This window comes from Lottia gigantea, assembly GCF_000327385.1.
Source record: "Lottia gigantea unplaced genomic scaffold LOTGIsca_16, whole genome shotgun sequence".
Classification (NCBI taxonomy): Eukaryota; Metazoa; Mollusca; class Gastropoda; family Lottiidae; genus Lottia; species Lottia gigantea.
Window position 1 is genome coordinate 396889 of NW_008707965.1, and position 13326 is coordinate 410214.

At 34.7% G+C, this 13326-nt stretch overlaps 2 protein-coding genes across 2 annotated transcripts; one reads left to right on the plus strand and one right to left on the minus strand.

Annotated features, from left to right (window-relative positions):
* Nucleotides 1–718: 718 nt before the first annotated feature.
* On the plus strand, nt 719–1450 carry LOTGIDRAFT_113032 (hypothetical protein; the record flags this gene model as incomplete). Its single annotated transcript, XM_009051105.1, has 1 exon — nt 719–1450. The coding sequence occupies one exon, from the start codon at nt 719–721 to the stop codon at nt 1448–1450; it is 732 nt and encodes a 243-aa protein (XP_009049353.1).
* A 6237-nt stretch (nt 1451–7687) lies between these two features.
* LOTGIDRAFT_158072 (hypothetical protein) lies at nt 7688–10874 on the minus strand (the record flags this gene model as incomplete). Its single annotated transcript, XM_009051106.1, has 2 exons — nt 7688–8552; nt 8641–10874. The coding sequence occupies 2 exons, from the start codon at nt 10872–10874 to the stop codon at nt 7688–7690; spliced, it is 3099 nt and encodes a 1032-aa protein (XP_009049354.1).
* Between the last annotated feature and the right edge of the window lie 2452 nt (nt 10875–13326).

A 13326-nucleotide genomic window follows, 5' to 3' on the forward strand; every position in this document is an offset into this window, starting at 1 on the left:
ACATCGATAAAACACAAGGAGATGTGACCGGCTACTGTTTATTGCTGGAAGAAGCAAAACATTTGATTAAAATATCAAATAGAAGAATGATAAGAATTGAATAAAAAAACACATTTTAAAAATGAAACCAGAAACTTTAGTCAAGAAAATAATAGAAGCTATAGAAACAGCTTCACCAACTACAATAACTTATAATGGTAAAAAAATCAGCATAACTAAAAAACTTATTGATAAATACAAATATTGTAAAGTCAGAGACGATATAGACTTAGAAAGAATTGATGAGAATTTAACTAAAAAAGGTGGATTTTTACCTTTCTTACCTTTAATCTTTGCTGGTTTAGCTGCAGCTGGTGCAACTGCTGGTGGAGCTGCTGGGATAGCCAAAGCTGTCAACGATAAGAAAGCTGAAGCCGCTGCAAACGCCGAAGCGCATAGACACAATTTGGCAATGGAAAGAGAAGCACGAGGAGGTTCGGGAGTAGGAGATATATTAGAGACGATTAAAGAATTCGGACAAAGATTTGGCGAAGAAACCAAGAAAACTGTTAAAGAGGGATTAAGCAAATTAATAGATAAAATCGACACTGGAGAAATGAAGGTCAAACACAAGGGCAACGCCATATTTTTTAAAAACATACGTTTGGGAGAGGGAATCTTCCTTTCAAAGTATAAAGGCAACGGAGTGATTTTTGGTACGAAAATGTAATGAATAAAAATGGGCAAGAAATTCAAATATTCGGACATATTTCCTAGTAACCCAATGCTCATGTGTATTTGCGGTAGTTCAGGTTCTGGGAAAACTCATCTCACTTTTAACATGTTGACAACACCAAACCTTTTAGATTTCGATTCTCTGTATATCTACACAACAACACCAGAGCAATCGTATTACCAATTTCTCAAAGCTTTAGAATATTTACCAAAGAAAGACGTACAAGACATATTTCAATATTACGAAGAAAACGAAGAAGAAGTGGAAATAAAAGATATCATAGAAAACTTCATTAAATCAAAGAATCCATCTTTCAATCCAACGGATATAAAAGTTTTTCTTACGAAAAATGTTAATGATCTAGACTTGTCTAATATTGATAGCAATCGAAAGAACTTAATATTGTTTGACGACTGCGTAGCGCAAAGAAATCAAACTGTTCAACAAGAATTCTTCACCAAAGGAAGACATCACAACTGTCACTGCATATACCAATCCCAATCTTTTTACGGGATGGATTCTATGTTCATTAGAAAAAATGCAAATTGTTTTTTATTATTTGAATTAAATGATAAAGATTTATCTCAAATCATTCAGTCTATAAATCACGGAATGGATAGAGATACATTTAAAAAGGTTTGTAAAGCTCAATGGAGAAACCCAGATGATCATGGATATGTATTTGTAAATACTAGAAAACCTGCGGGAGAAAGAGTTATGATCGATATATGTTAATTTTATTTTTTTAAAAATGACGGATTGGAATAATTTTTTAAAAAGAAATAGAGAATATATCAAAGCTAAGAATAAAATAAAGAACCAAGTTGAAAATAACATATTACAACAACTCGGATTAAGGGAAAATCTACAGACTCTATTTCAACCCATATTAAAAAGTCAAGAAGATATTAAAAAGAGACTCGTTATAGAACCCACGCCTCGTATAGAACCCACACCTCATCACCCCAAAGCGATTGAATATAGTGGTGTTATAATTAGGACAGTAGATGATGTAAAACGTCTTTTTTCAAACCCTAGCCCAGAATTACCAAAAAGCATTTCACCAATCATTGATGAAGCGGGTTTGTTGTTCAATGGTTTTAGAATAAGATTTAGGACAAATACCCCCGAATTTATAATCGATACAAAAGATTACATATACACATTAACGAGAGGGTTAATAGATTTAATGAATGGCGAGGATGTTGAAATTGCCGATTACAAGGATTTAGTTGCATACTCAAAATTTCTACATGCGATCAGAAAGTCAGGACCCGAAACAAGAAGATTGAAAGAAGTTGATTTATATATAACAAAAGTTATTGAGCAAGAGGAGGTAGATGATTATGCAGAAGATTATCCACCAATCATACAAGAAATAGACGAATTCGATGATATGGTGGCATCTGGGCAAGGTATAACGTTTTTATCCGACAACAATAAAGAATTGCTTAATAGATTAGAAATAATATTAGCGGCCATAAAGGAAGGTCATCGATCGGACAGACAATACAACGAAGTCAATGGCATATTAAAACGGCTTTTGGAGAAAAAAATCATCACTAGAAAAGACTATATAAACGTCATTAAAAATGTCCAATAAAGAACAATTGTTCGTTATCACCTCGAATAAATCAGACATCAAATTGTCTCTAGACTACGAGTATAAACTCGATCGCAATAAACAGTACGAACTGGGATTAAAGTATTTCTCCGTTTACAATTCCATTAGAAACATCAACGAAAAAAACAATCAACTAAAAATATCGACGGATAGCGGAGTTACTTTCAAAACCATAAGCTTACTAGCGGGAAGCTACGAATACGTGGCCATCAACGATTACCTATCCGAATACGCAGGAAGCGTGAACGGTAAAAACAATATCGAATTCGAAGATAATTTGAATCTGAACAAAATAAAACTGATCTTGAGAAATAACAGTCAAGTCGATTTCAACGTAGAAAATTCGTTGAATGCGTAACTAGGGTTCGATAAACGAATATACGCGCAATCGACATTGGCGCCGCACAAGGCCAACATCGAGAACGACATCGACTTGATCAACATTCACTGTAATTTGATTAACGGTGGATTTTTCAACAAGCACAAACGCCAAATCATATACAGCATACCGACTTTTACGGTGCCGATCGGATACAGAATTATAGAGAAACCGTTTCAAACGACCTATTTAGCGAGTAAGGTCTCGGTCACACGTCAGTACGTCAGTAAACACGTCAGACCCGTCAGTATATACGTCAAACACGTCAGTAAACACGCCAGACACGTCAATACGTCGATGCTACCTTACAAACTTATGACTTATGTTTATAAAAACTACTACATTAAAAAACGAAATTTCAAGAAATTTGCAAAACAAATCGCCATTCTTTACAGTCATTTCAATTCAATTAGTGCCGCGTACAAATTTAAGAATTATTACTTATAAAGAGAAAAAGAATATTATCACAATGATTTATAGTGGGGATTAAAACAACTGCCTGGTTAACAGACTCAATCGCAAACTGGGATAAGGTGTTCCAGAAAGTGTAAGCATGCCAAAGATATGAAAACGCGTCAAAGAACTGTTATTCCTCACAAATCAATCCGTCGGTACGTGAAAAATAAAATAACTATGTGAACTCTCTCAAAACAACTGCCTTAATTGTTGGCAGACTCAATCGCAAAGTTTCGGAAAGTGTAACCATGCCTTAAAACGTTTAGGTCGAGTTTTAAACACATCTCAGTAGGTAAAAACATCAGTACGTCAGTAAACAAGTCAAAGAACTGGTTTTCGTCACACGTCAATACGTCAGTTCACACAACAGCTAGACGCGTCAAAGAACTGTTATTCCTCACAAATCATTCCGTCAGTAAAGAAAAGTTAATCAAACTATGTGAACTCTCTTAAAATACCACATTTTTCACAGACTCAATCGCAAAGTGACCTCAGGTGTTCCAGAAAGTATAAGTTATCCTTAAAACGTTTAGGTCGAGTTTTAAACACACCTCAGTAGGTAAAAACATCAGTACGTCAGTAAACAAGTCAAAGAACTGGTCTTCGTCACACGTCAATACGTCAGTACACACGTCAGACGCGTCAAAGAAATGAAAACACGCCAGACGTGTCAAAGAACTGTAATTCCTCACAAGTCAGTCCGTCAGTAAAGAAAAGTTAATCAAACTACCACATTTTAGACAGACTCAATCGCAAAGTGGCCTCATGTGTTCCAGAAAGTGTAAGCATGCCTTAAAACGTTAATGTTGACTTTTAAATACACCTCAGTAGGTTAAGACTCAAATCCGTCAGTAAACACGTCAAAGAACTGGTCTTCGATACACGTCAATACGTCAGTACATATGTCAGTACACACGTCAGACGCGTCAAAGAAATGAAAACACGTCAGACGCGTCAAAGAACTGTTATCCCTCTCAAGTCATTCCGTCGGTAAAGAAAAGTTAATCAAACTATGAGAACTCTCTTAAAATACCACATTTTGACAGACTCAATCGCAAAGTGGTCTCAGGTGTTCCAAAAAGTGTAAGCATGCCTTAAAACGTTTAGGTCGAGTTTTAAACACACCTCAGTAGGTTAAAACTCAAATCCGTCAGTAAACACGTCAAAGAACTGGTCTTCGTCACAAGTCAATACGTCAGTACACACGTCAGACGCGTCAACGAAATAAAAGCACGTCAGACGCGTCAACGAAATAAAAACACGCCAAACGCGTCAAAGAACTGTTATCCCTCTCAGGTCAGTCCGTCAGTAAAGAAAAGTTAATCAAACTATGTGAACTCTCTTAAAATACCACATTTTTGACAGACTCAATCGCAAAGTGGCCTCAGGTGTTCCAGAATGTATAAGTATGCCTTAAAACGTTTAGGTCGAGTTTTAAACACACTCCAGTAGGTTAAGACTCAAAACCGTCAGTAAACACGTCAAAGAACTGGTCTTCGTCACACGTCAATACGTCAGTTCACACGCCAGACGCGTCAAAGAAATGAAAACACGTCAGATGCGTCAAAGAGCTGTTATCCCTCGGAAGTCAGTCCGTCAGTAAAGAAAAGTTAATCAACTAATACTGCCTTTTTGACAAGCTTAACCGCAAAGTGGCCCCAGGTGTTCCAGAAGGTTTAAGCATGCCTTTATACGTTTAGTTTGAGTGTTTGTGGCATGATTGACGCATTGGCTTTTTTTACCTTTTTTTTGATCGTGTGAAAGATTGAATGCTCTATCTAAGAAGTAATGTTTCGGATGAACTGACAGACTTGTTGGACTATGTTGATAATACATAATTATGTGTCTGATGGATTTCGTACTATACAGCCCCCTGTAATTGTTCCAGGAGGTCATCTTCCCCCAATAAGAATGAGTAGGCGACCAGCTCTTTTTCCTCCCGAGCAATGGAATGTACATCTGGCCACCTTAGATAATGAAAGTCGTACCAACAACTTTTGTGAAGGGTGGAATTAGTTGGTCACATTCATCCTGGTATCTGGACTGTGATCGACAACATTCGGAAAGATGCATGTCTCGTAGCAACTGTTTTCTATCAAGATGCTAGGGTGAACTACCATCCAAACGCACCAAACGCTCTACCCAGCAATTGCAGGTCCGTCTTTATAACTTATGTGAACAGTTCAAAAAAGCTGAAAAAAATGTGGAAGATTTCTTGAAAGGTGTAGCAAGAAATATAAGATTGTTGTGATTGTCCGATGAGAAATTATATGTCCTATCCTGTGTCCTTATTGACATATAAATGTGCCCCAGCCTTCAAATAGGTTACCTTTGTTATGACTAAATGTGCTACATTAATTTTGTTTTACAATCTTAACTTTGTTTGATATATATATTAAAAGTTTTAAATAATTTGATTTTTTTGTAGGGGCTTTTGTCCTAGGTAATAGGGGGTTTTGTCCGTAGGGGCTTATTTAATTGCCCTTGTACAAATCCTTATATGTCATTATGCCGACAAACATCAAAGTCCTAATTACTGTGCTTAACTTAAAACATGTATTACCTTTATTACTTTATGACATTCAGAATACCCACAATCTTCAAAAAGTTAACTTTGTTGGCTAGTTCTACTACTGAAGTGTGATGAATACTCAAACTAAACGTATAAAGGCATGCTTAAACCTTCTTGAACACCTGAGGCCAATTTGCGATTGAGTCTGTCAAAAATAGGGTATTTTAAGAGAGTTCACATAGTTTGATTAACTTTTCTTTACTGACGGAATGACTTGTGAGGAATAACAGTTCTTTGACGCGTCTGACGTGTTTTCATCTCTTTGACGCGTCTGACGTGTGTACTGACGTGTGACGAAGACCAGTTCTTTGACTTGACTTTTAAAGCATACTTACACTTTCTGGAACACCTGAGGCCACTTTGCGATTGAGTCTGTCAACAATTAAGGCAGTTGTTTTAAGAGAGTTCAAATAGTTTTAAAAACTTTCTTGACTGACTGACTGAAGTATAACAGTTCTTTGACGCGTCTGGCGCGTTTTCATTTCTTTGACGCGTCTGACTTGTGTACTGACGTGTGACGAAGACCAGTTCTTTGGCGTGTTTACTGACGGTTTTGAGTCTTAACCTACTAGAATGTGTTTAAAACTCGATCTAAACGTTTTAAAGCATACTTACACTTTCTGGAACACCTGAGGCCACTTTGCGATTGAGTCTGTCAACAATTAAGGCAGTTGGTTTAAGAGAGTTCAAATAGTTTTAAAAACTTTTCTTGACTGACTGACTGAAGTATAACAGTTTTTTGACGCGTCTGGCGCGTTTTCATTTCTTTGACGCGTCTGACGTGTGTACTGACGTATTGACGTGTGACGAAGACCAGTTCTTTGACTTGTTTACTGACATACTGATGTTTTTACCTACTGAGGTGTGTTTAAAACTCGACCTACAAGTTTTAAGGCATGTTTACACTTTTTGGAACACCTGAGGCCACTTTGCGATTGAGTCTGTCAAAAACGTGTTATTTTAAGAGAGTTCACATAGTTTGATTAACTTTTCTTTACTGACGGACTGACTTGTGAGGAATAACAGTTCTTTGACGCGTCTGACGTTGTTTTTATTTCTTTGACGCGTCTGACGTGTGTACTGACGTATTGACGTGTGACGAAGACCAGTTCTTTGACTTGTTTACTGACGTACTGATGTTTTTACCTACTGAGGTGTGTTTAAAACTCGACCTACAAGTTTTAAGGCATGTTTACACTTTTTGGAACACCTGAGGCCACTTTGCGATTGAGTCTGTCAAAAACGTGTTATTTTAAGAGAGTTCACATAGTTTGATTAAATTTTCTTTACTGACGGAATGACTTGAGAGGAATAACAGTTCTTTGACGCGTCTGACGTGTTTTCATTTCTTTGACGCGTCTGACGTGTGTACTGACGTATTTACGTGTGACGAAGACCAGTTCTTTGATTTGTTTACTGACAGAAGTTTTGATGTTCCAACCGTGTGATGAAATTTCGGCCCAAACGTATTGACGCACACTTAACCTTTCTAGAATACCTGATGCCACACAGATCTTGAGTTTTCGAAAAAAGCAGCCCTTTGAGAAAGTTCCTAAAGTTCATGCGTTTTTTACAAAAACTCTGTAAAGAACAAACAATATTGGCAATTGCTACTGTTTTGACGTGTTTACCGACGTGTTTATTTTCATAACAGAATTTTCTAAATGATCTTTCGTTTTTCGTTGAAATATATTGAAATGCTGTATTTTGTAAGGTATCATTGACGTGTCCATTTTCAAAATATCGTTTTTATTTCGTTTTGTGACTAAAAATAATATGATGCTTGATTTTATAAGGTAGCATCGACGTGTGACGTGTTGACTGACGTACTGACGTGTGACGGAAAAACAATTCTTTCATGATCAAAGATATAAATCTGGAAATCAAAGACGGTAAAAACAGGTTCATAGACTTTGGCAGCGAAGAAATTGTCATTCAACTTCATTTAAAACAATATTCATTCTCTTCTTGAATAGTAAGATAATCGAAATCATCAAATTCATAGTTTTCATCAAAACTATACTCATCTTTGTCGTTGTAAGGATACATAATTCCTTCACTGTTTGGTGGTTTTCTTTTAACATTATTCAAATAACTTCTAAAAACTTTAGTTTGTTTATCATTTGGAATAACTACTCCATTGGTGAAACTTTTTTCCCATGGTTTATTAAATTCGTTCGACACATCATGTCCGCTTGCTAACTGAACGTAATCTTCTACACTTATCTTATCATTAGAATAACCTTTAAACGTTTTCTTTTCTTTTAAGACACCATCAGAAGTCAAAACTATGTTGTATTTGACTTTTGGTGCTAAATATAAACCAAATATAATTCCACCGTCACCGTAATCGTTTTTACCTTTGCAATAGTCTTTTTCGGAGACCAAACCAGCTCTGTTTAGTTTTTTCCAATTTTTGGATGAAATGTACAAACTATCGGTGTCGGTATAGTATATTTCGGGTTTATAAAATCCACTTATGACGTGAATGAAATTGTTCATTATTTTTTTTACTGATAAAACGAATGATCCCAATTGACTAGGTGTTAGTCGTGTAGATTTACTATCTTCGGTAGTAATCTCTTTAACTTCAATTTCTGTTTCAACAATATATTGAGTATCATTAATTTTGTCATAGGTTTTAATATGTGAATCAAAGTTGGCCTGTAAAGTTGCTTCATTCCATAAATGTCTAGTTGTGAATATATCTTTCTGAATTGATTTACCATACAAGGAATTACCTAATAATTTCATGCAATTACTACCCACGATATTACCTTCTCGTTTATATTTATTTCTTAGATCTCTCAAAATTAAAATATAATCTCTATAGGGTGGAGTTTTAAAATTTTCTTCGTAAACTATACCATCTAATATTCTAATAATTCTTCCACCGGCTTTCACTATTTCTTTCACTAAAAACTTTAGTTTGTTTATCATTTGGAATAACTACTCCATTGGTGAAACTTTTTTCCAATGGTTTATTAAATTCGTTCGACACATCATGTCCGCTTGCTAACTGAACGTAATCTTCTACACTTATCTTATCATTAGAATAACCTTTAAACGTTTTCTTTTCTTTTAAGACACCATCAGAAGTCAAAACGATGTTGTATTTGACTTTTGGTGCTAAATATAAACCAAATATAATTCCACCGTCACCGTAATCGTTTTTACCTTTGCAATAGTCTTTTTCGGAGACCGAACCAGCTCTGTTTAGTTTTTTCCAATTTTTGGATGAAATGTACAAACTATCGGTGTCGGTATAGTATATTTCGGGTTTATAAAATCCATTTATGACGTGAATGAAATTGTTCATTATTTTTTTTACTGATAAAACGAATGATCCCAAATGACTAGGTGTTAGTCGTGTAGATTTACTATCTTCGGTAGTAATCTCTTTTTCTTCAATTTCTGTTTCAACAATATATTGAGTATCATTAATTTTCTCATAGGTTTTAACACGTGAATCAAAGTTGGCCTGTAAAGTTGCTTCATTCCATAAATGTCTAGTTGTGAATATATCTTTCTGAATTGATTTACCATACAAGGAATTACCTAATAATTTCATGCAATTACTACCCACGATATTACCTTCTCGTTTATATTTATTTCTTAGATCTCTCAAAATTAAAATATAATCTCTATAGGGTGGAGTTTTAAAATTTTCTTCGTAAACTATACCATCTAATATTCTAATAATTCTTCCACCGGCTTTCACTATTTCTTGAATATCGACCGATGTTAAAACGTCGTGACAGAAACCTTTTCTGAACCTGATTTTGTTACCAGTTTCCTTTTTACCTTCTTTATTCGTGAAAGTGATTTTATCTTTAGCTGGTATCGGTTGGAAGAACATGTTTTTGGGATAGTCAAACCACACTGTTAAAATAGCTGTTCTAGGTCTGAATTTTTGTTTATTGAAGAGTTTTACAAATTCTTTTTCTTCTTCTGGTAGAAACGGTCTTCCACTTTCCGCTCTCGGATATTCACTGTCTAAATCCGACATGGCGGAAGCGTATAAACCGTTAGCATCAAATGCCATTAGTTTAGTACATTCTATTTTTTTAAGTCTCGAATGAACCTCCGTTTTGTCTTTTGTGCTTGCACTGTATTCTTTGAATAAATCAATTATGTTATTACTTTCTGTTTGTGAAATATATTCCTTTAATACGTTACAAATGTCATCCATTTTGTTCGTTTCAAATGATTTTCTATTTGCCGAAACTCTTCCTCCTTTAATAAATCGTCTGATAAAATTTCTTATAAAAGGATTAGTATGCGAATAAACTTTTTCTATATTTTCTTTTTCGGTATGTTTCGCAACCATTCTAGTAGTTTCATACCATTCTTCTTCCACCATTTCTTTATCGTAATGATATAAATAATACCAACCCTTTAAAGATAAAGATGGAGCCATTAGATTATTGGACATATTCTGGTTTACAACTTCTTTCGTGACTTGGTTGTATTTTATCAAACAAGCTCCCAAACAGAGAGTGTCTCTCTTGGCGTAAGGTTCCCATTCGTGTCTCAATTCCTCCCAGTTGTCTTGCGTGTATTTAGCGATATCTACGTCGGCAATCTTTCTCAAATTCGCGGGGAGATTGGAAGAATTTCCCCATGCAGCCAAACTAGAGGATTCGTGTTGGTAGGAACACGTGAAATTAATATGTTGTAAATAATTACCCTTTATTTCTTTCTGTCTTTTCCATTTTTTCTGTAAATCTTCATCTGTGTATGGATTAGATAAAGAAAAAGATAGAATTCCTCTAGGTGTTTTTAAAGGGCAATGCGTTAGTTTTTTTGCATTTGTAAGCACGATCCAGTTGTCGAATCCACTGCCGTTATGAGAAATTAATATTAATCTCTTTCTATCATATTGACCTAAATATTTCAACATTTGATCTATACAATCTGTATCTACAAACAGTTCTACTACATTCATTAGTTTATCATAAAATTCTTCTGGAACATTATCAGTAGGATTTATATTTGGAAAGATATTTTTTATCGTTTCTATCTTTTTTCTTAGTTTTTCTAAATTAATTAAAGTGCGGGCATAAGGAATTGCTCTTCGACTGTTTTTTTTCTGAATACGTTTCGCAATCCCAAGCGAATAACGCATCATCGCTCATACTCGAAAGCACGTTTAGTTTGAGAGGTGAAACCTATGTTACTGCGTTATCGTCTCTACACGTTTTCCACACCTGTTCGTAATTGTCTTCTATTTCTTGAATTCCCAAACTTTTTTGGCTTCTTCTAATCAGACAGAAATGCGAGTTGTGTAAGTAAAAAACCCAATGTAATTCATCGTGAACGTCTCTGGGATAAAAATGTTTGTTTTTGGGATTATAAATTTGAAACGAAGTGTTGAATTTCTTGTTGAATTCCTTCATTCTAGCACAAGTCATCACTCCTTTTATATTTGCTTTTGAAAACCTGTTGATGTATTCTTGAAATTCTCTCGTGTAGTCTTCGTTTAAAACACGATTAACGCATTTTATAAAACAGTGACCATCTGTAGGTATTAACAATTTTCGCCGACGAATTCATTGATCTTTTTTAGTAGATCAGTTCCTCCTCTACCAACTCTCGATCTTTTTATTTCTTGGAAATTGTCTTTCATTAAAATTATTTTTCCTGTAAAATACCAATCGGAAGCATCGGATTTTTTGTCCATATTTGAATATATATATTGTGAAAGGTTTTGGCATTGAAACCGAGGAGTGACATGTATTGTCTGTGATTCCCTTCCTCGACTATCTCTCCATCTATTTTAATTTGTCCTTTGAATGTTTTAAATTTATCAGAGATAGAATTGATAACATCGGAAAATAGGGCGTTTTCTATCAATGTTTCATCGTCTGCAAGTTCGACTTTATTCATATTTTTTTAAGTATATATTTTTGATTATTTCTTTATTTTGACTAATTTCATTGAATAATGAAATATGTGTGACGGCATTACAGGTTTGTTTGAAGACTACTTTATTGACTTCATGGGAAACTCTATTTGAATCAGAGAATTACCTCGATTTTTCTTTCCAAAGCGGTTAGTTTTCGTTTCAATCTATCCTCGTTTACATTTGGGTTATCTATTAAACGTTGGGCGTCTATTTTTACCTTCGTAATCTGATCGTCTAATTTAGATATTAAATTTTGCAACTGACTTGTTTTATCCACTTGAATAAGACGTTTCAAACTCGTTAACTCTTGTTGTAGTTTGGGTTCGTTCACAAGATTTTTAATATTTCGTCTGAAGTATTTTTTCAAGTCATTTATTCTATTTTCAACATGGTCCTTATCTATTTGAATTGCGTTTATTTGAATTGCGTTTATTTGATCCAGTAAATATTTCGTGTTCACGGCATCGTTATCGTTTCCTGGAAACTTTAAATTAGGTATTTTGAAATTGTTCATATCGATATCCCCTTGTAAGGTGTCTCCGATTTGATCCACAATATAAACGTCGTCATGGGATTTTTAGATTCTAGAGGTAAAGACCCTAATCCAAACTTGTTTGCCATTTTTATTGAGTTAAATTTATTATAATTTCTTCAAACTTTTCTCCCAAACTCAACCGATATAAAACCCAAAGCGACAGCTGTCCACACAGCTTTTGTCCTGGCATTTGAATTTGAAACGTAGAACATTTGATTGGCTTGCTAGTCAATTTCGTTATCTCTTCTGTCGGTTCTAGACCGAAAGAATCAAAGAAATAAAAGTTATTCGAAGAATCTTTGTGTAAAGCAGAGTGATGAACTCCTTTTTGATCCGAAGTATGAATGTTTGTGATGGTGTAAAATTTACCTTTCTTGTATTTCAGTTCATCAATTTCATCTCGCATGCAATAATAAAACGGCGAGACGTTCAACTCCTTGGCCCATTTCACAAGTTGAAAATTTGTGGTCGTGGCCGTATTTATCGAGAAACGCATTCATTTTTTAAGTCGATTTTTTTAGGTGTTTTTCGAAGTAGGCGGAAAGTATTGCTGAAGACCCAATTGACGAAATATATACGTAGTTTGTGTTTGAAAAAACTTGTATAACATTCTGATAAAACACATTCAATAATATTTTGAAGATAAATTTACATTTAAATTTAAAAAATCTTAATTTAAGAGAGCGTAAATGCTTGTCGACATCTAAATTTCTTAACCTTTCATCTAAATCTTCATTTTCGAGATTCATTTTTAAAAGTCAGTTTTTTGAAGTTCATTTTGTTAAAACCTTCCTATGATTTGTTCTTTGTCTTGATCGATCAATTCATACGTGGGAGGTGATGTGTTGTTTACTTTATCAACGATGAATATCTCGTTAGTCCAATAGCCGACGTAACCTTTCTGAAACAATGATTTATATTTAAAAATACGAACTCGATCTCCAACTTTGAATTTGGGTTTAATATTCAAATTGCTAATCTCGTTTTCAAAGTTGTTTCGAGTGTTGACGGACTTTATGATATTCGGGTTATTAGAGGCTTGCGATGGCGTCACACCTATAGACGAATGTATTTTGTTATTCTATTCGTCGACAACTACTGGTAATATTTTAAGCCATTTTTGAGATTTCAATTTCG